A 26,208-nucleotide genomic window follows, 5' to 3' on the forward strand; every position below is an offset into this window, starting at 1 on the left:
TCGCAGTTACCGACAAGACAAATTCTAAGGACTATAGGTCTACAACTCTTACTCATCCATGACCGACGCAAACTTGTCCGTCATCGTCTGGTGAATGGCTTCGTACTGTCAAGTTGTTAGCATTACGCCCCCAATATCGTGCAGAGACAGAGTGCTCACCTTCTTGCTAATAGCCTCCTGTCCCTCGCTGGGCTGCTCAAACTTGAGCTGACGCAACTGTGTCTGGAGATCGCCCGTTGCCTCGCGCACCTTGGCCCAGCTCTGGCCTTGAGCAATAACCTTTTGAGCCTCGTCGTGGAACCCAACCATGAGCTTCATCATCCACTCCGTCTTCCAGATGGGGCAGAACTGATCATAATCCGAATATCCGTTTTGCTGCAAAAAGTCTTCCTTGATGAGGCCGGCAATGTCCAGCGTAATCTTGTCAGTGTCAGACAAAGCGCTCTTTCCGACGAGCTGCACGACTTGCTCCAACTCATCAGAATCGGTCAGGAGCTGCTTGATGCGGTCACGCAGTTTGGGGAACTCGGGATAGTCTTTTTCGTAGAACTTGTCTAGAATACCGGTATACTTGCTGTATGAGAGACTGGTGTTAATGGACGGAAAGTGCTTACGCTGGGCAAGCTTCTTGTCCAGACCCCAGAAGACCTGAACAATACCCAGCGTTGAAGTGCAGACAGGGTCAGAGAAATCACCACCGGCGGGCGACACGGCACCGACAATGCTGACACTGCCCTTGCGGTCAGGAGAGCCGAGAGCTTGGACGCGACCAGCACGCTCATAGAAAGAAGCAAGCTTGGCACCAAGATAGGCAGGGAAACCCTGATCAGCAGGCATTTCTCCGAGACGACCAGACAGTTCACGCAGAGCCTCAGCCCATCGGGATGTAGAGTCGGCCATCATGGCAACGTCGAGACCCTGGTCGCGGAAGTATTCGGCAACGGTAATTCCAGTGTAAATTGAAGCTTCGCGAGCAGCGACAGGCATGTTGGATGTGTTGGCAATGAGGGTTGTGCGCTTCATAATGGGCTCTTTGCGGCCGTCGACGTCGATGGTGAGCTCGGGGAAATCCTTCAAGACTTCAGCCATTTCGTTGCCTCGTTCACCACTGCATTCGTTAGCATATCGAATTGTATGAATCCAGAGAAAACGTACCATCCGACGTAAACAATGACATCAGAGTTGGAAAACTTGGAGACGGACTGAGAAATGACAGTCTTGCCGCAACCGAAAGCACCGGGAATAGCAATGGTACCGCCCTGAACACCGGGAAAGAGAGCGTCCAGGACACGTTGACCGACGATGAAAGGCTCTTCGGCGACGAGCTTCTCGGTAGAGGGTCTAGGGACACGGACCGGCCACGAGTGCATCATGGGGTATTCGGTCTTCTTGCCGTCGAATTCGACCTCAAGGATATTTTCGGCGACAGTGTACTTGCCCTTGGGGCAATTTTGGTAATGGTACCGCGCGCGCGAGGAGGGAGAAGAACCTTGTGAACGGAAATGAAGGAGTTTTCGAAAACGGTACCCCAGACGTCGCCTCCTGTGATGTGGTCGCCAACCTTCTTTGTGGGGGTGAACTCCCACTGCTTCTTACGATCGAGGGCGGGAACGGAGATGCCGCGAGGAATGTAGATGCCCTTGGAGGCATCGGCGATGCCAGCCAGAGGACGCTGGATACCATCGTAGATGCCGTTTAGCAGACCAGGACCGAGCTCGACGGAAAGAGGCTTGCCGGTGCGGAAGACGGGGTCGCCGACAGTGACACCAGCTACGCTTGTTAGTCCGCGATTGACAGCATTTTTGAACCAGACTTCATACCGGTTTCCTCGTATACTTGAATGGTTGCCTGGTCGGCGTTGATTCGAATGACTTCACCCGCGAGGTTATCGTGGCCAACATTGACCTGCGGCCGTTAGTGGGGTAGCTCAGGTAACGGTCGAGGCTGTGTGGGCTCACCAATTCGTACATGGCAACACCGAGCATGTCTTCGGCGACAATGACGGGCCTGTGAGGATGAGTAAGTGATTATTTGAATGGGCGCAGCGGGCGCTTTCGAAAGGTATGACGAACCCAGAGATGGAGTAAATCTTGCCTAGTCAATGGTTAGTTCTGAGAGTGTTTGGCGAGCGACGGCGCGAAAGAGCGACATACCGTGAGGCTCGGCTTTCTTGCCATCATTTTTCGCTTTCTAGAATCGCAGACTGATTAGTTTCCGAGTCGCAGTGGGGCGAGAAGCTCAATGTCGTGACAGCATGTTGGACAAGTGGCTCGCTCCGAGGCTGGGGAAGAGGTCGTACCGGAGCCATCGTGGATGATGCCGGAACGTGGGCGGCGTCAGGCTCGTTCGCGGAGGAGTCGGGGGAGGCAGCGGATGAGGGAGGAGGAGAGACCCTTGATGATGGGGCGGGCGGCTTTGAACGAGGATGTGGTGATGATGGTGGAGAGTTTGGCAGAGGAACGTCGAGAGCTGCAGCAAAGGCGGCCAGCCTGGGGTGCTGAGGTGGGGCCGATGATGTAGCGGTCGTAGCGGGTGAACCTGCCGTGCTCGAGGTAGTTTTGCTGCCAAAATCGCCTGGAGCGGCCGTATTTTGGCTGGTTTCTGGGGCCAGTGGTGGGCCGCCTAAAAAGAAGCCTGCAATGGACAATGGAGAATGCAATGGCGTACGGAAAGGGCTCGACAACGGCGATGGCAACGATTCCTTGGGCTTGTTTTCGGCTTCGTTTTTCGCCCGTACCAGATCCAGGAGCGACGAGCGACTCCTGAGCCGCGGCCTGAGTCCAACTTGCATATAAGATGGGCGGGATGGAGCTTGATGCTAAGGTTGCAAGGCCACAAGGTCGCTCGCTACCTTGGATAAGTCCGCGTCTCCGTACCTTGGTAGGCAAATGGCTCGTCGAAGCAGCTACCAAAAAGAGCAAATCATTCGTAGCTCGTCCGCGTCGATTGTGCAGTACTTGCTTATATAAATTCACCACCTAGGCCACGATGACATGTAATGGAAGAAGTGACGCCACTTCATCGATGAATAGTCGGAGAGAAGACAGCTCAAGCTAGGGCCATTCCTCCGAGGTGGGCCAAAGCCACTGCTACGGTGTACAGCTGGGCAATGCAGGTCGCATACGCACCTTGACTGACAGACTCGATACACTGCAATTTCGGGTAGCGATTGATGGATGTGCCGTTGAGCTGAAAGGCAGGGCATCAGCACAATGAAGTCATGTTTTCCTTTTGCGGGCCGAGTGTGGCCACGGGAAAGCACCAAGCTGGCTGCAGAGTGGCAAGGGCCAGGCTACATGGCCACAAGCGAAGATGTATTGATGTACTGCTGGGTGAAGTTCCTTAATTTGTTCGCATTTCGTCGAGCACGGGCAGGAAATACGATGCCGCATAGCTCATATACATCCGTAATGCGCGTGGACATTTGGGTGCGTGCTCCGCAACAGAACCACGAGATGTACGGCTGCAAAATTGGGGAAAAGAAAAGTCTACCCAGTTCGACCCGATATCAAAGAAGAGACGGTGCGCGAACCGTCTGGAAGTTGTAAATCAACCAAGTTACGGAGTAGTCAGACACAACATCAGCTTGTGACGCGGCGCCGACTTGCGATGCTCAAATTTTTCATCAAGCCCAAGCACGCGACAATCCAACTAGGCATCAAACCCTTACTGCGCTTGATGACAGCCTATCTATCTCTTTCGTATTGTTTCATATGTACATCGTTCGCCTTCATTTGTCCTTCTTCACGTCGTTCCGCCAGGGATCGGCCGCAATGAAAGATAGAAAAGACTTTGTCTGCGTGACAAACAGTAGGGTTGCAAAAATTCCTTTCCCGGATAAATCCAGAAAAGAGTGGTCTGTTATAGTTTTCAACTAGCAAAATTCCTCTCTCAGCTTATCGCTTCACGGAGAAGGAAAACGCCCGTGCACTGGGATGGAGAAGAAAGGAAGAAAAAAGACGAAACCAGGCGGCGGCGACGCGAGACTTTATAGTCATCAGTACAAAAGGCGGCCCGGCTGCCTGAGGCGACAAGCACGGGCCAAGCGCGAAATTGCGAGTCGTCCCAATTAGGTATGGTGCCACTTGCACTTGCGGTAATAGCTGCAGGTGCCTGGATGACTGTGAGCTAGCTCAGTGCTTCCTAGCGCCTACTTGTTCGCAGAAGCTGTCACAGTCTTTGTGTGTCTGAACAATGAATTTACTCTGTTGTAGACATGAGGTATATATTGGCAATTATGTTTTGGTAAACATCAAATTTTCGATCTCTGTCTAGGCCTCTAAGGCCAAGCCGAAACTTGGAAAAATTACCCACTGATGCGTACCTTTCAGCAACCCGTTTGCAAGTCACCGCCGAGCATAGGCCGACTGCAGATGGGCTGGCAGCTGCCGAGCCAGAGCCCACCCACTCATCACACAGCTGCGCCGTTTGCCATCTTCTACACGCTGATATGCGTCTTTTCACCACCGCCACACCACGATCCAATTTCCGTTGAGACCAAGCCATGCGATTCACACGCGCATATTCGAGCCTCAGCGGCGCCATTCCGCCCGCCAAGGCCAAGTACGTGCCCTCGACCGGCACCTACCCCAGGGGCTTCCAGGCCTCGGGCGTCTATGTCGGCGTCAAGCCCGGCAACACGAGCAAGCCCGACCTGGCCCTCGTCACCTCGGACAGGCCAGCCGCTGCCGCCGCCGTCTTCACCAAGAACAAGTTCCAGGCCGCCCCCGTCAGCTTCAGCCGCAAGCTGCTCCAGACAAAGGGCAATGCCGGCCTGCGCAGCGTCATTGTCAACTCGGGCAATGCCAACGCCGTCACCGGCATCGGAGGCCTGGAGGACGCGGCTAGTATGGCGCAGACGACGGATCAGCGCGTAGGAGCCGAGGACTCGACCATTGTCATGAGTACTGGCGTCATCGGGCAGAGGTATGCGTGCGAATTTGCCAATGTAGCGTTCAATGGCTAATCGTGGTAGGCTTCCCATTCAAAAAATTATAGACCATATTCCCGTCGCCTGTCACCAGGCTGGCGACTCCCACAAGCACTGGCTCAGTTGTGCCAAGGCCATCTGCACGACAGACACGTTTCCCAAGCTCCTGTCCCGCACTTTTAAGCTTCCCTCTTCTCCTGGGATTGAGTACCGCATCGCTGGCATGACCAAGGGAGCCGGCATGCTGGCCCCCAACATGGCCACGCTGCTGACCATTCTCGCCACCGACGCCCCCGTTGCGCCCGCCATCATGACTCCTCTACTGCGCCACGCCGTCGACCGCTCTTTCAACTCCATCACCGTCGATGGTGACACGTCGACAAACGACACCGTGGCTCTGCTCGCGAATGGTGCCGCGGGTGGCGCCGAGGTGGCCTCGGAGCAGTCGGCCGACTACGATGCCTTCCGCACTGTGCTGACCGACTTCTCCGCTGACCTTGCAAAGTATATTGTGCGCGACGGCGAGGGCGCGACGAAGTTTGTCACGATTCGCGTGGTTGATGCCGCCACCGAGGATGGCGCACGCCAGGTTGCCCGCTCTATTGCCCTCTCGCCTCTTGTCAAGACAGCCCTCTACGGCAAAGACGCCAACTGGGGCCGCATCCTGTGCGCGGCCGGCTACGCCCTGATCACGCCCCCCACACATGCGCCAAAGGAAGCCGAAGACATTTCCCCAGAGAAGACGAATGTCTCGTTTATTCCTACGGATGGATCAGCGGAGCTCAAATTACTCGTGAATGGCGAGCCTGAGCAGGTTGACGAGGCCCGTGCCAGTGAGATTCTGGAAATGGAGGACTTGGAGATTCTTGTCCGACTAGGAACAGGCGACAAGAGCACAACGCACTGGACCTGTGACTTTAGCCACGACTATGTCACCATCAATGGCGATTACCGCACGTAAAATGCTAGAGCACGCTGGCGTTTTTTGGGATCAATAGCAATTTGTGAAATTCAAAAGAAGAAAAGTGTTTGGATCATATGCTTTAGTCAACACTTTTTAACTCAATAAGTCTTCTATCGCTTAAATCTCGAGTCTGAACCTCGTCTAGATTATGCCCTGATAAATCGACGACGCCTTCCAATCAACCCCCCTGCCCCCCCCCCCCTCCCTCCCGCCAACGCCACACGCCCTCTCTTCAGCCCCCAAAAGCTTCAATCGCACAAAGTAGGTACATACTCAAAACAGCCATCCCTTTTCCGGGTCAAACGACTTGGCGCCCGCCTTTGCACCCATCTCGTCAAAAATCTCCTTGAGCTTCTCCAGCACCTCCTTATTAGACGCTATGCTGTCGAGCATGGCCACGCTCGCCGACGCGCCGCAGTCGTCGTGCGCATTGTTGCCCATGTCGGTGCGCCTAGTCAGGAGGCCGACGCGCCTGCGCAGGCTGATGCCCGGCTTTGGCTTGTAGCAGTTGTCTTCGGCGCGGCCCCCGCGCAGCATGCAGACCTCGACGCGGGCGCAGTCGTCGGCGCAGGGCTGGTGCTTCCAGCCGCGGCTCTTGCGCTGCATGTACTGGTCAAAGACGGCCTCGTCGGCGGCGAACGCGACGGTGACGTTGTGCCAAAACGCGGGCGTGAGCTCGACGGCGGCGTCGTTGTCGGTCAGCGGCGGGTGCACCAGCGGGCCGTAGACGTCCTTGGCGGAGTAGTACCGCGTCCACGTGGGGCCGGCGGTCTGGTAGTCGGCGCGCGTCATGTCGGCGGCGTACTGCACCGAGTCGAGCACGGCAAAGGTGTCCGGGTCGACCGAGTAGACGCGAAAGGCGGGCATGCCCGAGGTGGGCGTCAGCGACGGCGCAATGTAGGACACGGCGCGGGCGTTACTAAAGTCGCGGTTCTTGTAGTCGCTGTAGTGCAGCTCAAAGTGGTCGACGTGGGTGTGGCCAAAGAACATGGCGGCAATGGTGTCGGCGTAGCGGTTGACGATTTGGTCAAAGGCGCGGGAGCCGTCTCGCAGCGCGTCCATGTCGCCCATGGGCATGTGACCCAGGATGTAGGCGCGGTCGCCGGCCTTTTCGGCCTCGTCGAGCTGCTGCACGAGCCACTGAAACTGCCCGTTGGGGTCCCGCTCGGTCTTGTCGCGGTATACTTCAAAGTTGTGGCGGTAGTACAGGTTGGTGTTGATGGAGATGATGCGCAGCTTGCCGTGCGGGTATTTGGCAGAGTAGGCCCCAATCTCGGAAATGTCCTGGCGTGCGCTGTCACCAGTCCACTCGGTCCAGTAGTCGGCGAGCAGGTCGTACACCCATTTGGCGCTGGTCTGTTTCTTGGCGTATTGGGTAGAGGGAAAGAGGTTGACGGGGGATATCTCATGGTTACCAACGGTGCCGTACACAGTGTCGAGGTTACTGTTCATGATGGACATGGCATGGTTGACTAGGTGTGTCAGTTCAGTGCATCTCACAACAGGAAGAATCTACGACTCACTATCATGGATGGTGGATTTCTTGGTCGTATTCCAAATCGTGTGATCGGGGATATCACCGGTGAAGAGCGTAAATGCAGCATCCGGAGCAATGTCTTGGATAGCCCTGTACATGCTCCTCTCGAGATCGACGGGGGTGTCGCACTTGTGGTCTCCAAAAGGACCGGCTGGATTTTCCGTCGTGCCAGGAGCATCTTTCTCGGTGTACGCGCTGTCCATTGTAAGTCCAATGGAGCACTCTTGTGCCATGCTAAACTCACCGACAGCAAATGGGCTTGCTGCACTGGGTATTGGATCCCGGAGTATAATGATGATCAATGTGAATGTCGGAAAAGTGCACAACCTTAATCGGCTCCTTGCCGCTGGGGGTCGGGCGGCCGCTTGTCATGTTCTCTGGCTTCGGGGGGAACTTGAGTTTTGGTTTAAGCGAATCGGGCATGTCACAGAGACCCAGAACGGCGCCGCAGAACAGCTTGGAGGTTCGTCCGTACAAACTCAGCTCCCAAACGAGTCTCGCAAGGGTCGGACCTTCGAGTTCCATGATGCCGTCACACACGTCGGGATCTTCGACCTAGATGTGGTCAGTGTGTGTAAAATCAGGCTTTAAGACGTGCCCGTGATATTTTGGCAGGAAGGCTTGGCTTACCTTGCTCACTTTGCAAACAATCTTTGCGGTATTGATAAAGGCGGCCTCGCCGAAAAAAGCGATGCCTTTCAGCAACCCCAATATGCCCTGTGCTGTTTGTTAGTCCAAGCTCAACACGTAGAGGAGCAGGCCCTTTCCTTACCTGGCAGGCGGCACAAGACGCCACTCCCTTGATTGTATCCCAGATATCGCCGGCAAGACCGGGCTGATTCAGAGACTGCGTCAAAGCCGTCACTTCAGCAGCACGGGGTGCCAGGTGATGGTCTCCTTGAGCCGCCGTGATGATTGGGGCCGTAGCGCCGAGCAGCGCGACCAGATGACCTACGCGCATCTTGTTTTTTGCGGAACAAACTGTTGCGGCAGCGTTCTTCCTAGGCAGCTAAGGTAAAAAGAAGAGAGGCAAAAAAAAAAGGCGGTCTCTGTTGGAGTAAAAATAAAGTTGATTTAAGCCGGCCGCGGCCTACTTATAACGGTCTTGTCGCGTGATGGGGACTAAGCCTCCAGCCGCCAACAAAGAAAACATGGCAGCCACCAAGTGCTATTTGTAGGCCTCAACTTCCACGGCGGAGCATCGCCAATAGATTCATGCAAACCACAGAGCCGGCTGACCGAAAAGGGCAGCTCTGAGATGGGGTTACCGTGTGAAAAAGGAAGCCGGATGCTCGAGCTGACGGCCAAGACATTTGTGGTGTGGCTGCGGACGCACCCACGGGCCTCCACCACCCACCGGCAATCCACTCAACACTGCCAGCTAAATATCCCATATACCGCGCTGTAATTTCGATGATTGACCACCCTGTTTTTTTAAGTCTCCGAATCTCGTACGGAGCACGGAGTACTCGGTGGAAAACGACCGTACGAGCACCCGTGCCCTGGGCGACACCCACCGTAGCTGAGTGGCTATGTAGGTGCAGAAAGAGTGGATGTAGTCTCTTGTTAGTGTTGTCACACAGCAAAAGTGGTGGACCCCACACAGAGCTGTGAGGCGCTATTTTGCCCTATATAATTATAGTCTCCTTAGACACATGATCCGCGTCATCTATAGGGACTTTGTTTCTATTACATATTCTTGACTTACACGGTGTAGCATGTCGTAACTATTCATGGTAAAGACAGAAAGAAAAGAAACTGAATATTCGCGCAGAGTATGCATATTCCACTTCCACCCAAGCTTTCAGGAGCACTCCGAGTTGTTCATTGAGGCACGCCTGGGCCTACTCTACCATTACCAGACTAATAGCTTGTGTAACGCACAGTGAAGCGGCCAAAAACTTTCAAAACAATTCAGTCCAAATAAAAGTGATGGTATTCCATGGGTGACCCCGTCACTGTATCGCTTCAACCTCTGATAGAGCAACAGTCTCGTGGGCCAGCCGCTTTAGGCGGCGCTGTTCACGCTTCTCATCCGCCTTTGCGTGCAGCCTTTCCTTGAGTTCGCGCATATTGTTGGCGGGGAGGATGTCAGGATCATAATCTGACACTGCAATCCATTCACCGCCTTGCGGATGCTCGGCGCCGTTCACACGTTGCACAAATTCTTCAAGAACGCAAAGGCTGGGCAGACAGACCCATCCGTATCGATGTATGCTTTGCTTGGCAATACCAACTGCAACTGGATTATATTCCGCAAAGGTCTCGAGTAAGCCCTTGGGGTCGAGAATATGCCCTGTCGAGGTCTTGACCCTTGCAGTGTATGGGTAAAGCTCTTTCGGATTTGGCCGCGCGCCTCTCCAGAGCTTTCGATCCTCGGGGTTGTTGGAAGGCTGTGCTCGACGCCTCCGAGAGAGTATACTGGCGTTGCGGTCGGAAGTCGCAATCTGCAATTGTTGGTGGTCGTCTCTTGCTAAAAGGTAATACAACACAGCAGCTGCACGGACTGTATCCGTCGCTGCGTTATGTCGACCGTTCAAACTATGTAAATCTTTCGAGTCTTGCAGGCCGAATCCGCAAGCTTTAAGAGTCTCGCTCAAGCCTGGCATTTCCACACGGCTCGCACGCCGTGATAGCTCTTGGACGTCTAACCAGGATGTGAAGTAGTTTGTTAATCTCGTGTATATAGTTGAGATCAACCGGAACTCGAATCGGAGGTCGAAACCGACGAAAACAATTTGTCCGCTGGTAGATGCCATCTTTTCCCGATAAGAGTCGACGAGACCGATGATGTGTTGCTCGACATCAATACAGGATACGCGATGCTCTTGGCCGAAGCTGTGCGCTTCGACCTTTTTTGGCCTTTCCTTTCCGATGATCTGGATTCGATGCGTTGCAATGCCATGTTCTTGGGCAAATTCGGTCAATGTTGTCGGTACGGCAGCGACATTTCTGCAATTAGGTACCCGTAGCATAGATATGCCAATCTCGGCCGCCTTGGCATTATCTTCGGCCCAGGGCTCAGCGTCGAAGATGACAAAAATTGCGTTGTCGGCTATGCGATTCACTTGGTCGATGCTGCAAACGCAGGCATCGTATAGATGGCGCCAGTGCGAAATCTTGAACCCCCGAGGGGCGTTGCGATACCTCATTTTAAAGATCAGGGCGTGAACGTGTGATACTGGGTGATTGTGTAGTTCGTAGAATCTGCAAAGGATAGGTTGGTGGACCTTTGCGTGGAATAGATGGGGATGCGAGATGTTGATAAACAAGGATGTGAAAGGTTGTCGCACTGGGTGCTGAGGCGAGGTGGAAGAAAGGGTTTTCTACCAGTGAGTTTGGCGGGGGAGAATACATATTATTGATAAGGCGCCCTTCGGAACAAAAAGGTTTTGTGGCTGCGAAGTGTATACGTAGTGAGTCGAGATGAAAGAAAGGGTTTTCTACCAGTGAGTTTGGCGGGGGAGAATACAGATTATTTATAAGGCGCCCTTCGGAAAAAAAAAAGGCTTTGTGGCTGCGAAGTGTATATTGAGACTGAAGCCATCGCAGTCTGGATACGACTTGATAACCACTACAGGACCCAGCTAATGTTGGATATAAAGAGACAGTAGTAATGAGGTTGTCATAAAGTAAGATTAGCTTTTTATTTACCATCTATTCATTCTAGAAAATAGCTTTTAGTATAAAAAAGTCAACTCAGGATAATTTATATAAACTCTAGCTATATTCTATCATTTTCATCTCCTTCTGTTTCTCCAAGGTGCTGGTGTAGTGCATTATGAGGACGGGCCAGCTTTTTTAGCCCCCCCCCTCCCCCCCTGGAGCGGTATGGGGGCGGGGGTTAGTGTTGTAAAGTGCTCCGCAGTGGAGACGGGAAATCCATGTCTAGGTACCTATGTAGCGCCGAGAATTTCATATTGGTAGGCTCGTAAGGGCGTCCAGCCTTGGCGCGGGCGATGGCCGGTGAGCTTATATCAAAGGACGAAAAAGAAACCTAACGAGTTCATGTAATTGATTCAGTCGGTCTTTCTTTTTCTTTCTTTTTTTCTTCAGCGAATCGCCGAGTTTCCAAGTTACCGCTTTGTTAGTTGGCCCTGCGCAGCTACGTCTGACGATACGATGGCCATGGCTAATTTGTACTTGGTGGCGGATTCGGAGTGGGTGACGGTCAAACGAGCACTGCCAATTCCAACATTTTTTTTTTTTACTTTTTTTCTCGTTGAAACTATTCTTTATCCTCAAAACCCTGTGTAGAACCCCAGCAGGAAATGGGCATGCTACAAGTTGACAAAATAGTCGCGGATCGCGCCGTATTTCGGCGTACCAACACCCGTGACAGGATCCCAGCCAGGCACGGCCGAGAAGCCACCGATCGTTTCGCAATTGTAGCCCAGCCTAGTAAACTGATCCCCCTCTGTGATATCATTATAGAATCCGCCCTTTTCGAACAGCTTATACAGGGCGGGATTAATGAAGCCGAGCGAGGGTTTGCCAGCCTTGAGGCGCTCTTCGTTGATGAGGTTGAACATGGACGCAACGATGGGAGTGGCCATGGATGTCCCGGAGCCGCTGCTGTACTCGCCTCGGTAGATGGTGTATCCATTCTCACTGGTTGCGCTAATGTCGGGAAAGCCGCGGCCACCACGATTGTATATGCCGTGGCCGGAATCGGGCACTTTGCCATCCGTAATGTTGTAAAACTCATAACTCGGGGCATGTTTGGAGAAATAGCTAACAGTTTGCCAGTTTAGCTAAATGTTCGGAGTCGAATTTTTTTTTCTTTGGGCACAATTCGTGTTCGAGGGGGGGGTTTCTGGCGATTTCTTGGGGGGGGGGAGATCTTGTGCTTACTTTGACATGGCAGTCTTCTGCCAAGCTGGTACGGGAAAGATGTTGCTGAAACCGCCGCCACTGGCGTAACTCTTGGAAGCAGTCTCGTTATCGCCAATTTTTCTGCCTTCAGGCAACAAAGTGCCCCCCACGCCCGTGATATAGGGGCAGGTACAGACGCCGTTTGGAACAAAGATGTCGTGCCTGGAGCCGTAGCATTGGTTGCCGTCTTGAGCGCCCCAGTCGCTGCTGGACACGAAAACACTCGTACCAGCTAGGCCGAGTTTCATCCATTCTGTGCATTGACGCTTGAGATTTGGTCAGCTTCCCGATGTTTTTTTTTTGTCTTGGGTTTGGGGCTCTAATCGCGTTGATACCTTGTGAAAGCTGACCAAACTTGGGTCCTCGCGAACGCCCCAGGATATGGACAGGACATGGGGGATTGCCAACTTGTTGCACTGCTTTCCACTGCCCTCGTTGCCGTTATCCTTGCAAAAAGGTCCGGAAAAGGCGTCGAGAAAATCGTTGAAGACGTAGTTAAAGTTTGTGGTGTTGCTGTATGAGTATTTGACCTGGTAGTTGAGGATCTTCTGCGGGTAGATGAGTGGCTGCGCAATTTGCATGTCTAGGTCCGCCTCGACACCAGCATCCTTCTGCGGCACAGGCCCTATTCCACCATTGATGCTCACAGTCTCAGGCCCGAAGCCCTGAGGGATATCCAGCTTCATGTCGCGATAGAACTGGTCAATGTCTTCTTGGCTGTGGGACATGTCGTCAGTCTCAAACACACCCAGGGCGTTGCTTTTGTCCTTGAGAGTAGCAACAGGAATACCGTATAAAGCCCTGATGCACTTTGGAGTTATATTCTTGTCACATGTTTCCAAGGAGTCTATAACAAGATTATTAGTTGAATTCTAAAATATTGTGTGATAGCCTCTGTAGGCCTTTTTTTGAAGACTGACCTGGGTCTACAGTGACATTACTCTGCAATTTGTTCATGAAGACGGCAGATCTCGGTATTTGGGTGAATGAGGTAGCCGGCAAAATGAAATCGACCAGAGGCGAGATGTTTTTCGGCAGGCTATAAGACTCGGTGCCTAGATAGACACCTTTTGAGTTTCTGCTGGTGTATTCGTGATACTGAGTTTGAAGCAGTTGTCCCAATTCTCCAACTGTGGTGTTGAAATGAATCCAGGTCTTTGAAGGGGGAACTTGAATAGATCCGGATGGTACGCCGGATGTAATGAGCCACTGACGCACGCTGTCGATTGTTTCGTTGCTCGAGGCAAAGAGGTTCGTGATCTCTTCAGGGGAAAGATGCTGCCCAAACTTTGGCGAGTCTGGATTGGAGCTGCTGAAATTTTAGCCTCTGCAGGATTCTCTGCTTTGCCAAGCATATGACTACATACAGCTCGTGTATCAAGGTCTCGGCGCTCTCAATATTGTTCTGCTTGAGAGCGATTCGGGCATTGACAGGGGCTGAAGCATCGCCCTCTCGGGTTTTGGAGAATTCCGATGGCACGTTTTGGCGCTGTTCGTGGATCTTGAAGTTGCTCCGTGCTGCTGCAAAGCATACTTGTATGAAGCCACTCGCGACAATCGAGCTGAGCTTCATGATGAGATGATGAATCTGTAATTCACGCCACACGAATTACTGAGCGTGACCAAGCCCGGGACTAGTCTCCTTGACGGGAGAGGAGTGTAGTTCTCTTTATAGTCGCCATCGTTGGGAATTAACGGTCAGTTGCAGGCGCCCCGGGGCCCATGCCTCACATATCAGCCCAACTGAACTATGCGTATATCCGGTTGTTTTAAGTTGTCAAATGCAGCTTCGTATTACCGCATCGCTTCCTATTCTGAACAGACCTTGTAGATTTTAGACCTTCTCCCCACATAAACACTTCCGTTCCTCGTATTGTCTTGATAGCGCCGATGCTACATCGGATAATAGGGCACTCTTCTCAACAAACCAAAAGTCGTCCCTGGGTTATTTCTTCTCCATCAGCTCCCCTTATCTCGGTACGTGCAGGGATCATCGGCGTGTAATTTTTTACTAATCGCTTGACCTATTGCATCAGAGTGGCAAGGCGTGTTACGAACGGCGTTGGACGATTTCGGCAGGTCAACCGGGTCCACGAACTAAAGCTCGGACACCAAAGTTCCATAACAAAAATTAATTACCGTATTTCTCAACGAATTAGTGACTTCAACGGTGGGCTATTCGGCTTTCGCGGGCGGACAAATGTGGAGAGGGGGGCAAAGCTGGCCTCACGCAGCCTACAATTGCTAATAATGCGTGCTTACTAGGTTCATCGTGAAAGTGGTCTGCCCATGCTCAGTATTGTCCCGACGCTACTGGGGGTAAAAGAAGAGACAAGATATAACGAAGAATAGCAGAGAACATAGCATTTGAGTAAGCTAACGAAGAACTATGGATCTCGAATGTTGAGTCCTCTTCCCCTCACCTCTATCAAGTCTTGTGATGCGAAAGGATCATTCGGTAAGATCCGGTCGTCACTTTTAGCTGACATGTCAGTGCCAACCTCGCCTTATTCTCGCATGCTCGCATGCTTCAATTTTGTCTTTCGATGAATGCGCCTAAACATGTGAGGGTTAAGCAATCTGGGTAAGAAAAGGCGGCTTGCACTGCGACTCTTCGAGAGCTGAGGCTACCGGTTCTGCTAGAATTGGAAACCATTGTACAGTAATATAATCAAATCGCTTTTGTATCTTGGCCCGCGTGTAGCTGTTGGACGATACAGGGCATCAACTGTGTGGAGAAATACAAAATAATGTACACATTTCATTATACAAAACAACAAGATCCAGCGCGGCCCATTTCGACCAATGCAGGCGCTTCATCCCCCCATGCGCTTCCCATCATCCGCTACGGGGACGTTCTCGGGTCTCGCTCCCAGGCCACGCGGATGCCCGCCTCCTCCTCCTCCTTCATGCGTTCCGCGCGGTACGACGCGCCGCTCTTGCTGAGAGCGGGCAGGCTGCCCTCAAACATGCGATGCCACGACGACGCGCGCTCGGCCGCGTCAATATCAAGAATCTTCCTTCGGCGCGTCTTGATTTGTTTGTAGAGCCGCTGGGCGCGATCGTCGCTCATCTCTCGCACGGCGTACTGCACCTCCCATTCGCTGTTGGGACCTAGGCGCTCTGGACGGGGGACGAACTTGCCGTCCACCTTGTTGCGGATGGTGAGGTAGAGGCCGAGTAGCTCTTTCGAGGACTCTTCTTTGGGCGTGTTCTGGCTCGTCTCGGCGACGTCGGCGTCGGCGTCGGCGTCAGCCTCTGAGTCCTCTGAGTCGACAGTTTCGTCCGCAGCGGGCTTTTCGGATAAGCCAGCAAAAATGCGCTGGAAATCGTTGAGATTGGCCGTGTTTTCGTCAATACCCTCTGTCACGCGCAAGAGTAAATCCTTCAGCGGCGTCTCATCGCCGGTTTGAGCATCGACTGGCTCTTCCTCGGAGGCGCTCTGCAACTCTTTGCTCTCTTGGGAGTGTGCTGTCAGGGCAGCCACTAAATCGTCAATGTGTTTCGTGCTTTCCACTTCCGTTTTGCCTTCCAATAGACCGCCGTGAGTCAACGCATCTTGAACAGCGTCCCGTACAGAACGTATACCCAGGGATTCGCTGTCCACTGCCTCGCTGACGCGGTCCATGACTTCCTGCCATGCTATTTCGTTTTGGAACTCCTGGTCCATATCGTCTTCCTCAGCAGATTCCGACTCTTCAGCATTTTCACTCTCATCCGCGGCGGTAGCTTCGGTAACAACAGATTCGGCAGCGAGAGCTTCGGGAGCGGCAATTCCAGCAACGTCATTCTCAGTAGCGCCAATCTCAGCAGCCATTTCCTGGCTACTTAGTTCGTCAATCTCCTCCTTCAGTTTGTCCACTGATGCCTTCTTGAAATCTTGGATTCTTTGCATCTCCTCATCAGTAACAGGCTCCACAAAGAAGTATGTCATGGGGTCGTTCGTTGGTCGAGTCTCTACATGGACCCTCAATGACCTCGCCGGAAATTTCTTCGTAGCTCTGTCTAGTAGATCATTCAACATTGATAGACTGGCTTTGAACTCTTGGTCGCCTAGCGTTGTATCCGATTGCCCGTGAATAGCATGATCCATTTCTGGCAGAGAGATATACTGGAAACCAAAGATTCTCTGCGTGTTGTGGTACGCGACAAAAATGCCATCCATACGTCCCATGCGAACTTGAAGGGAGTATTTAATAAACGCAGATCGAATCAAGTCGTAGTATTCTCTTTCAAAGGATTCCCACTGGCCGAATTGCTTTCGAATTTCGTAGCCGACACCCTTTTCATGCCCCTGAACATCCATTCGAACGGTCACAACGGCTCTTGTCTTGAGGTCGAAAACGCCAGTGCCGGGCAATCTTGGGTCGTGAGCGTCCAGTTGCGATCGCATCATAAAATCGCCAAAGGTAGTATAGTGATATGCCTCGTCTGCGTTCTTTTCTTCCTCGGTCAATTCGTGGGATTTTGTCTTTCTGTACTTTTCGTATTCTTCTTTCGGGAGCGTGAGTAGCTTTTCCATAGATTTTCCGAGTGTGCTCAGTATATTCTCGTGGTCATATTCTTTGTCGGAATCGATAGAGTACGCTCCGTCATTGTATTTTATGAACGCGGCAACCGGACCTCTGGTCAACATGGTGAAGTTGTGAGACTCCGGGGTCCACCCTCTTGATAAGTGATCGAGATTGGGAGATCTCCAAGCAGAGATGAGGAAATGAAGGTGGGAGAGAATAGCCGTCATGCTCGAGGTGGAACCACTGTACTTTTTACCATGCTGCTTCGCGAGATCGTTGAGCTTGTTATCCTTGGATGACGTGACATATTCCTTGAGAGCGTCGTAATCGAACTCGTCCACTGGCATGATGGACGCGAGGTACGGATCGAAATTATAAACGTTTGTTCGGGCATCTTGCATTCGATACACGCCACCATTGAAGAGTACGCGGTCGAGGCCGTAGCTCAGCATTGGAATCTCGCGTGTCTCTTGATCGATTGGTTTCAGCTCCAAAGCCTTGGGAGTTATGATTTCGAATTCGACCAATTCTTTCGTCTTCTTGACACCCTTCTTTACTGACTTGGCGGATTTAGCAGCTTTGGCGATTTTCGTAGGTTTGGCAGTTTTCGTAGCTCTGGCGGGTTTCGAGGCCTTGGAGGACTTGGATGTCTTAGAAGACTTGCTAGACTTGGCAGGCTTGCTGGACTTTGACGCAGACTTTGACGGTGAATTGGGTGTTTGCTCGGCCTCGGGTTCTAGAGACTCTGAAGGCGATGTCGTAGATTCCTCTGTCGATGGCGCCAGGGTATGTCGTAGTTTTTGTTTGAGACTGGACCAGGAGCCAAAAGCCGTTCCCTCTTTGCTGGTGGCCGGCACTTCGGCAGCGTTCTTTTCCGATGTTGTCGCATTGCGTGGCTGCGAAGTGGCGAAGAGCGCGACGCGTCCTGGAGAGAGCCATGAGCCGAGACACACTGGCCTGCTTGCAAAGCGCACTTGGCCAGCCGCCCGGCATCTTGCACGATGCATTGCGATGCAAATACTGGTTCTCGCGAATTCGGTGTTATAGGAACTGCAGAGCTCAGTCTCGACTGGCGCAAATTTCCAGCACCTTCACGGAGCTTATCGATATCGACATCCCCAGTCGCATTGATGATTTTGGGCGGCTGGTATTGGGCGACAATGGAGTGGAGAACTAAGGCAGCTAGTGATTGGCCTGGCGGCCCAGCTCCGCCAAATCCACGTAGTCCTGTCTCATTAGCGTCAAGCATGCTACTGGAGCTGCATCCGACGACAATCTGCCATAAATTATAACAACTGGCTTTTGTCTATTGCATCATGGGGGCCAGTGACTCCAAGATTGTCTTCAAGCGGGGGATCTTTCGGCTTTCCGAGGAGCGAAATATTCCAGCCGACGACGAATACTGGACTTCGGTATGACGACTCGTTCAGCTGTGTGGCTTAGCACCTAGTTAACCAAGAGAACAGTTTTGGGAGCTTCCCGAGTCTTCAGAGGATGTATTCAGCCTTTTCTCCCCCGCCGATATTCGAAGAAGTCGCGACCAAGCCCTTGAGAATATCGAAACTCTTATACTCGCCTTGACGTCTCGTCTCTTCGTTCTCCGCCATCACCCGTCCTTTCCAGACAATGATCTGGCACCCGAGAGAGAAGCGCTCAACTGCGTCCGGGTCTTGACCCGTGTACTACCCTATCTCTATGAAAAAGAATCCCTTCACCCCTGGGAGGAGCAGTTTTTCTGGGGAAGCCGCAAGAGGAGAACCCGCCAGGGTGCCATCGCAAACGAAGTGCTGTTTGACGAATCGAGAGACGACAAGGAAGAGACGGAAGGCGACAAAACGCATTTCGAAGACGCAAAGCCACTCGCTGAGGAGCTCCTTGATACCTTGGTTGACATGCTTTTCTTTTCCGAATTCACTATACCCAAACAGCAACCCGGTCGGCCAAAGGTGACGTATGCGATATGGCAGAGTGGCGTGGGCTGCAACACTGCAGTACCAACGACAAAAGAGTTTGAGAGCAATAGATGCGAGCTATTGAGGTTGATCTTGGCTCTTGCAGGTCGCGGTCTATATATGAGCAGCCCAACATTGACGCAAAGTGGAGTGCGAACTCTGACACACCTATGCACGAACCCAGATAAGCAGGTTGTGCTCTCGGTGCTCTGCTCTTTATTGAACACGGTAGGCAAACTGCGCAGCACTTTGAGGACTTTTCTAACACGTGAAAGACTCTCAAATATCACCCTGCAAGTTGGCGGGTGCCCTACAACTCGCTTATAATTCGCGACACCAAGCAGTTGCTCGTGACTCAGTCACTGCACTTGCTGCTGGCGACGCTCGTCTATACTGTACCTGAACACGTTGATGCGTCTTCGAGAAAGAATCATTATCGCCATTTCCTGGGACGCCTGCATCGCCCCCAAGATTTTCAGTTTATAGTGGATGGCGTTTCGCGGATCCTGACGCAGCCCCTCCAAGACAAAACATCATATCTTCCCGGAACTCACGCGTCAATAAATTTGTCAGCAGAGATGCTGATGTTGTTCTGGGAAATGATACAATGCAACAAAAGATTCCGCGCCTTTGTCATTGACACGGACAGAGCGCACGACTTTATCGTCTTGACGCTTTTTTATGCCATCGAGTACAAAAACGATCCGGCCAAGCAAGGCATTGTCCGTATGTGCGCATTTTTGCTACAGACAATGAGCGTGGAAAAGAACTTTGGCCTTCATTTGAATAAAAAGTTTGTCGGTCAGGAAAGTCTCCCGCCCGGTATCAGAATCAATTCATTTGACGGCTCCTATGCCGACTTTCTCATACACTCTATATACACTCTCATCACTACAAGTCAAGGCGGACTGACTGCGATCTATCCGGCGCTTCTCGCAATCATCAACAACATTGCCCCATATGTCGAGAATCTGAGCGCATCAGGTAGCTCCCAACTCATGCACCTCTTTGTTCTCATGTCTTCGCCATCATTCCTTCTAGCCAATGAAACCAACCATCCTCTTCTGCGATCTCTACTAGAGTCCATCAGCACAATCATCGAACACAAGTATAAGGAAAATCCTCAACTTGTGGCGGCCATTCTCAAAAACAAGAAGCCAATAGAGAGTCTGAGAACATTTACGCTCGAGAGCGGCCTGCAAGAAATTGAGCGAAGGAATCGACGACGCAAAGACACAAGCGGAGACGGAGATACCACTGGCTTTGCATCTCGACGAACATCGGTCGATAGCTTGGAGCCTACAAGAAGCCCGGTTGTAGGCCAAGCACACAACCTGGGGGAAGTTGTCGAGGATAATGCATTCGCCGTTGGCGATGACGATGATAGCGATGACGAGCCACAAGCAACTCCTGCTGCGTCCACTACCAGCGAGAATCAGTCGCAGACATCCTCGATACCAAACGCCGACGACTCTGTACCCGTGCAGCTGCGCGGCATGTCAGAGAAGGCTAGAGGCAAGATGCCGGCTGGCTCGAGGTCTTTTTCCCGACAAAATAGCGCGACAAGTCTGGGTGCTTACTCTGCGGCTGGGCAGAGTGCTAGTGGCACCTTTGAACCATCAGCATACTGGATAGAAAGCTGGCTTCCAGAACTGCCTTTGCACACGTTTCTCACTGTTATCCAGCAAGTAACAAGTCTCCTGCCGCGGAAGGCCGGCCAGGACATGTTTTCTGCCGAAAATATGCAACGTCTACGGGAAATTGACCTTGTCGGTATCGAGGCATCGCCAATCAAGGTACAGTCCTTTGAATGGTCACCGCTATCACTAGGCTGGTACGAGTCGATGCTCTGGGGCATCGTCTATGCAAGTGAGATGCAGATTGCCAAGGGAACTTCCGGTATATGGACGGGGACAGCTGTCAAGCTGTTCCGCATTCAAGAAACTGCGCCCACTGGTCCATCACTATCCTCGCCTCGAGGTGCGGTTGACGCTGTCGGCAGCAATATTGTCTCCCGGATTGGGCAGATCAATCTGCGAGGCGGTGCAAGCGGTGCAAGTGGTGCAGCAGGTAGCAATGCGCCGCAGTCTGGGAGCAGCTGAGCATACTCCGTTTTCAATTTAGCTTCACAGTCTATACTTCATTTTCGGCGTTATGTGCATCCAGTCTCTTGTCGCAAATTGAGAATAGCATACATAGTCAGGGAAGGTAGCCTTGTTTAATCAACACGTTGTTCAACTGGCAATTCCAGCAGTATTGATCGCAGGATCCTGCATAATACTTGATGCTATCAATGCAAATTCTCTTTCTTTGTTTTCTTTTCTTCAGCATAGAATTTCTTTTCTAAATCCGAGTGGTATTCTTCCCAACCAACAGTGCCAGCAGTACCGGTGGATGCGGGGTGCAGCTGCAGGACGAAAGTAGGCTCGCGCTAAATTTAAGTGAGGCAACACCCCAAACCCCAACCACCACGTTTGAGCTCCGTCCAACATCACCATTCTTCGCGATTCACCACACAAGTATAGACGCAGCGTGACGACCTGCAGCGAGACGCACTCGATTTGTGAGCTGGTTTGGAAGGATCATGCGAGCGGCAGTGCCAACGCCCTCGTGACAGCTGCGACACGACCCCTGACAACACGTATCGACGCCCATCATGTCGAATCGATACGCAGCGCCGCCGAGCCGCGGCGCAAACGGATACGGCAACTTTGGCAGGCCCGAAGAGGAATATGACTCGTACGGTGGTGACCCTAGACACAACGGCCGGGGCGAACGATACAATCCGCCGTCGTCGCAAGGGCCCCCTCCACCGCGAGGCGAGCGCGGCGAGAGGGTCGGCAGTAGCGGTGGCCCGCCGTCGGTGGTGCGTAGCATGCCCTCGCGGCCGCGGATGACGCAGTCGACGGCGGACCGGCAGATTACGCAGGTGCTGGAGCATATCCGGGTCGAGTGGCCGTCGCTGTGTAGCGAGGACTGCGTCCCCGTGCAGCTGGCGCTTCAGCTGCTCGACGCGAGCTCCGTGGGCCGTGCGCACGACTACCGCAGGTTCCAGGACACGCATGCTTACCTGCAGGACTCGCTTAAGAACACGGTGCACGAGCACCACCAGGGCTTCAACTCGTCCATTGGCACCTTTCACAAGATCCAGAGCAGCATCCAGGGCTCGCAGCGACGCGTGCGCGCTCTCAAAGAGTCGCTGGCCAGCGCCACGTCCAGCCTCTGCTCAACCGATCCCGGGCTCAGAAAACTGTCCGAGACTTCCGCGACGTATGATGACCTGCTGCAGACGCTCAACGAGCTAGATGACTTGCGGGCGGTGCCTGATCAGCTCGAGGCGCGCATATCGGAGAAGCGGTTCCTGGCGGCGGTGGATGTGCTTCAGAATGCGCTGAGAAAGCTCCGGCGGCCGGAACTCGACGATATTGGCGCGCTCAATGACCTGCGGAGCTATCTGGTGAACCAGGAAACGGCGCTCATGGAAATTCTGGTGGAAGAATTACACGAGCACCTCTATCTTAAGTCGCCCTATTGTCAAGAGCGCTGGCAGAGTCTTTACAAGACGCAGGGCGCTTTCACGGATGAATTCACGGATACAGACTCGAATTTACCATTTCACAGCATCCTGGACAGTATGGACATTGAAAAGGCAGTGACGGAGGATCCCATGAAGAACCCCGAGGCCGATACTTTTTACTACATTGCCCTGCTGGTTGAAGCGCTAAACAAGCTTGGCCGACTGCAAAATGCCGTCGAATCGCTGAAGCAGCGAATGCCTGTTGAGCTTTTCGCCATTGCCAACGAGACCAACAACGAAGTTGATCAGCGCCACCCCAGCTCACTGCGAGGAGGAACAACAAAGCCAGAGGGTCTCAACATTTACAACTCTCGTGAGACACAGATGCGCGCCGAAGTAATTCATGACTTGCTATGGAGTCTTTTTGCTAAATTTGAAGCTATTGGCGAAGGTCACCGAGTTTTCCACGAGTCGATCAAGGCCTTGATTCGGCGTGAAGGAGCAGGCAACAACAGTGCGCTGCTGGGAAGCTTCAAGGAGCTCTGGAATCTGTATCAAAATGAGATTCGGTCGTTGTTGCGCAATTATGTCACAACTGATGCAGACGTGTTCCAGTTTGACTCGCCAAACCCTGGGGGGTCGCTCAACAACAAAAAAGACTCGACGCGCGAACACCTGTTCAAATTCGCCGAGATTGATACCAAGTCGATCGACATCAGCACCGAGTATGACGCTCTAGAAGGCATTGTGCAGGCCACGGTGCCTGGACTGACTGGCAATGATCGCAAGCACGGTGTGGATAAACGGCGGGACAGGCTGGGCCTTGATGAAGCAGGTGCACGCCGACACACTTTCGGCGGCTACTCGAGCGAAAGCAAGCTTCTGGGCACTCACAAACCCTTGGTCGAGCCTAGCGTATTCAACATGAGTCTGCTTCTACCACCAACACTCCTCTTCCTGCAACGCCTTCGTACGATTGTACCGCCGGGCTCTGACCTTGCGACAAGTACACTTACGACGTTTCTGGACAACTTTTTGGTTAATGTCTTTCAGCCGCAGCTGGACGAGACGCTCACTAAGCTCAGCGACAGCATCCTGGCAGAGATGGATTCGTTTGCGCAAGATGCAAACTGGGGCCAACACTCAAAGTTGCCAATATTCAAAGGAACCACGTCATTTTTCCAAATTGTCACGGCGTTTTGCAGAATGCTGGGCACGATTCCACCCGATCAGGCTCTCAGCTCACTGCTAGTGACACAGATGATGCGATATTATGAGCGATGTTTTGACTGGTACAAGCTGCTCGTGACCAAAACACAAGAGCAAACAAACGACGCTAGCAATCTACGTGCGTCGGCGCGATTCGCAGTACAGCCTGGGGAGATCCACGAAGTCATGAAGCAGATGTGGCTGTCGGAGGAAGAGGACAAGGCGCTGGGCGAAAAGGAGATTCATCTGTTGATCGAGCACACCAACGAGACACGGCTGGAGCCAAATGATATTATACAAGATAGAGAGACGATTACGTCGCTGTGTCTGCTTTATACGAGTATGAAGTGGCTGGCGACGAGGATCACGGGCCTACGACACATCACCGCGCACGAGACGGACTCTTCACGCCAGAGCATGACGCGACAGGCAAACAGACGCTGGACGTTGATGAACGATGCCCATAAAGCGGCGAACGATGCCGGCCCCGTTGTGTTACCGCTCACCGTGGACACTGTACAGTATGTCGCTGCTATCAATGAAACAATGCCACGTGGGAAATGCTAATCATGCACAGGACGTTTGACAGCATAGTGTCGTCGTACGAAGAGCTGGCGGGAACGGCGCTACTGACGCTGCACATGGAAGTGCGGTGCCGCATCGTGCACTCGCTACGCAACGTGCTGTCGCCCGATATGGCGACTTATTTACTGGAGCAGGAGGTGCGAGAGCCAGACCCGGCGATTTTGAGCCTGAACCTGGAGCTGGTCACTTTTGACGAAACGATTGCGCGGTACCTGCGAGCCAAGGAGATTTCGTTTCTGCGAACGGGGCTAGGTTTGCTCACCAACGCGTACCTGGTGGGCAACGCGGGCATGGCGTCGCCCATCAACGCCAAGGGCAGCAGGCGGATGCAGCTCAATATCTTGGTGCTGCAGCAGAACCTCAAGAATGTCGAGCAGGGCGTGGACTTGGCGCGGGCGGCCAACTACTACGCGCTGCTGGACCGCGGGGCGGAGGCGGTGCTGGAGAAGGCGCAGGAGGACAGGGACAAGAAGATGGGAGAGGAGGCGGGCGCGGCGCAGGCGAGCAACACGTTTACGTACGAGGAGCTCAAGGTGCTGCTGGAGCTGTGCTTCAGCGAGCAGGTGGCGAGCCCGGACAGGGGACTGGCGGCGGCGGCGAAGAGGCAGCTGGCGGATAAGCTACAAGAGTTTAGCGAGAAGGCGTGAGTAAGCGCGGCCTATACTCATTGGCTTGGCTCGTGATGCGTCAACTTGAGGGTATCTGTTTTGTCTTTTCATTACTGTAACTTTATTGAGAAGTAGGTAATAAGAAAAAAGTCGATGAAAATATGAAGACAGGTTCAACTCCTTATTCAATGTTAGATTTTCAGCTTGGCATGCGACTGATTCCTTGTCGCCCACAGTCCCATTGATGATATGATATATCGAGGTGACCCTGGTCCGTCTCATCTAAGATGAAACACGGCATAAGGCATAGGAGGGAGCCACTCCACAGCGCACATGGTTTCTAATATGAGCTGACGATTCTTTTTTTCTCATTTTTTTACTTTTCAATCCCGAGTTGCATCGTGCCCGGGTTGCCGAGCGGCAAACGCTCTAGTCCTGAATCAGGCGTCTCTCTCCAGGACGAATTGTGGAGGCAGAGGAAGCGGGTAGCCAGGACCAAGAAAGCTGAAAAAAAAGGGGACCATGACTAGCTAGAAGCAGCTTCGGTTATACATGAATGCTTGTTGGGTTTTCCTTTTGCGGCCTTGGGTGCCCCCATGCCTCTGATCATTTGTTTATGCACGGGGAGATGTAATTTATGCACGATGCATGGAGTGGACTGCTGTGAAAGGAGGCCATTGAGTCAAGAAAAAAACAAACGATAAAAGCCTACGTGCCTCCATGTTGATCATCTGAATATTCTACCAACGGGCTGCAATTACACGAAAAACAAGATTTCGGATCATGAACCAATCCCTAGCTGTTTCAGAGTTGAGATTGGGGGATGACTAAGGCTCGGCCACGGTCGGTTATAACGTTTTTTTTTTTTTGGCGGCGGCGCAACATTCCACGCTTCCGTCACTTTCGCAGCCAAGGAATAGGAACGTGTGGCGGCGGGTTCTGCTGCAGCCTGACGATGGCGGAGGTCCTTTACCCCTCTTGGAGTCTAGGGCAACAGCAGTGTGGCTTGTAGGCTTGCAGGAATGTTTGAAGAGGGCTAAAAAAAACAGGAAAGAAAAAAGAAAAACAGGCTGGCAGGCCGTCATGACGGAGTGAATTTGCATCAGGAGCAGGGAATGGAGCACGCTGATAGGTTTAGACAAGAGCACCGCCTTGTGCAAGGCAGTGCGAGTTGGCAAAGAGATGGCCGTCCCTCAGTCATCCATGTTAATAGATTGTTTACGAGGACGGGGTCTCATCTCTTGGCAGGGCTATTTTTTCTCGCTCAATGGAGAAAATGTTGTGGTTTATCCGGCTTTCTTATTTAAAAAAAAGAAGGCAGAGAATAGGAAAGGTACACGCAATATCCACCATGGAGGCAACAGGCCCGAGGTACCTGGCAGACCCCCACACCATTACCCACAGTAGTTGGGTAGCTCGTCCAGTTAAAGGCTGCTAAAAGACACCGGACTGGGGCGTTTTTTTTTTAGTTGGTGGTTCCCCAGCGGAGGTTCAGCGGGCAAAGCGCCAGGGCCACA

General features: G+C 52.6%; 8 protein-coding genes across 8 annotated transcripts; 3 read left to right on the plus strand and 5 right to left on the minus strand.

Annotated features, from left to right (window-relative positions):
* Positions 1–48: 48 nt before the first annotated feature.
* Positions 49–2,791, minus strand: BBA_06696 (vacuolar ATP synthase catalytic subunit A; the record flags this gene model as incomplete). Its single annotated transcript, XM_008601793.1, has 9 exons — positions 49–105; positions 160–1,108; positions 1,156–1,439; positions 1,490–1,770; positions 1,821–1,905; positions 1,959–2,007; positions 2,073–2,094; positions 2,154–2,190; positions 2,300–2,791. 9 exons carry the CDS (start codon positions 2,789–2,791, stop codon positions 49–51), a joined length of 2,256 nt encoding a protein of 751 aa, XP_008600015.1.
* A 1,713-nt stretch (positions 2,792–4,504) lies between these two features.
* BBA_06697 (arginine biosynthesis protein) lies at positions 4,505–5,891 on the plus strand (the record flags this gene model as incomplete). Its single annotated transcript, XM_008601794.1, has 2 exons — positions 4,505–4,926; positions 4,976–5,891. 2 exons carry the CDS (start codon positions 4,505–4,507, stop codon positions 5,889–5,891), a joined length of 1,338 nt encoding a protein of 445 aa, XP_008600016.1.
* A 276-nt stretch (positions 5,892–6,167) lies between these two features.
* On the minus strand, positions 6,168–8,392 carry BBA_06698 (sphingomyelin phosphodiesterase; the record flags this gene model as incomplete). Its single annotated transcript, XM_008601795.1, has 5 exons — positions 6,168–7,366; positions 7,418–7,626; positions 7,676–7,986; positions 8,062–8,148; positions 8,204–8,392. 5 exons carry the CDS (start codon positions 8,390–8,392, stop codon positions 6,168–6,170), a joined length of 1,995 nt encoding a protein of 664 aa, XP_008600017.1.
* Positions 8,393–9,386: 994 nt separating this feature from the next.
* Positions 9,387–10,583, minus strand: BBA_06699 (uncharacterized protein; the record flags this gene model as incomplete). The annotated part of the gene is made up of 1 exon (XM_008601796.1): positions 9,387–10,583. The coding sequence occupies one exon, from the start codon at positions 10,581–10,583 to the stop codon at positions 9,387–9,389; it is 1,197 nt and encodes a 398-aa protein (XP_008600018.1).
* Positions 10,584–11,711: 1,128 nt separating this feature from the next.
* BBA_06700 (alkaline serine protease AorO) lies at positions 11,712–13,879 on the minus strand (the record flags this gene model as incomplete). The annotated part of the gene is made up of 5 exons (XM_008601797.1): positions 11,712–12,165; positions 12,286–12,572; positions 12,642–13,153; positions 13,227–13,615; positions 13,674–13,879. The coding sequence occupies 5 exons, from the start codon at positions 13,877–13,879 to the stop codon at positions 11,712–11,714; spliced, it is 1,848 nt and encodes a 615-aa protein (XP_008600019.1).
* Positions 13,880–15,151: 1,272 nt separating this feature from the next.
* On the minus strand, positions 15,152–17,827 carry BBA_06701 (mitochondrial membrane protein Pet127; the record flags this gene model as incomplete). The annotated part of the gene is made up of 1 exon (XM_008601798.1): positions 15,152–17,827. One exon carries the CDS (start codon positions 17,825–17,827, stop codon positions 15,152–15,154), a length of 2,676 nt encoding a protein of 891 aa, XP_008600020.1.
* Positions 17,828–18,136: 309 nt separating this feature from the next.
* On the plus strand, positions 18,137–20,874 carry BBA_06702 (high-temperature-induced dauer-formation protein; the record flags this gene model as incomplete). The annotated part of the gene is made up of 3 exons (XM_008601799.1): positions 18,137–18,232; positions 18,287–19,000; positions 19,048–20,874. 3 exons carry the CDS (start codon positions 18,137–18,139, stop codon positions 20,872–20,874), a joined length of 2,637 nt encoding a protein of 878 aa, XP_008600021.1.
* A 554-nt stretch (positions 20,875–21,428) lies between these two features.
* BBA_06703 (Sec8 exocyst complex component specific domain-containing protein) lies at positions 21,429–24,730 on the plus strand (the record flags this gene model as incomplete). Its single annotated transcript, XM_008601800.1, has 2 exons — positions 21,429–24,019; positions 24,076–24,730. The coding sequence occupies 2 exons, from the start codon at positions 21,429–21,431 to the stop codon at positions 24,728–24,730; spliced, it is 3,246 nt and encodes a 1,081-aa protein (XP_008600022.1).
* Positions 24,731–26,208: the final 1,478 nt, after the last annotated feature.

This window comes from Beauveria bassiana (assembly GCF_000280675.1).
Source record: "Beauveria bassiana ARSEF 2860 unplaced genomic scaffold BBA_S00020, whole genome shotgun sequence".
Taxonomy (NCBI): domain Eukaryota; kingdom Fungi; phylum Ascomycota; class Sordariomycetes; order Hypocreales; family Cordycipitaceae; genus Beauveria; species Beauveria bassiana.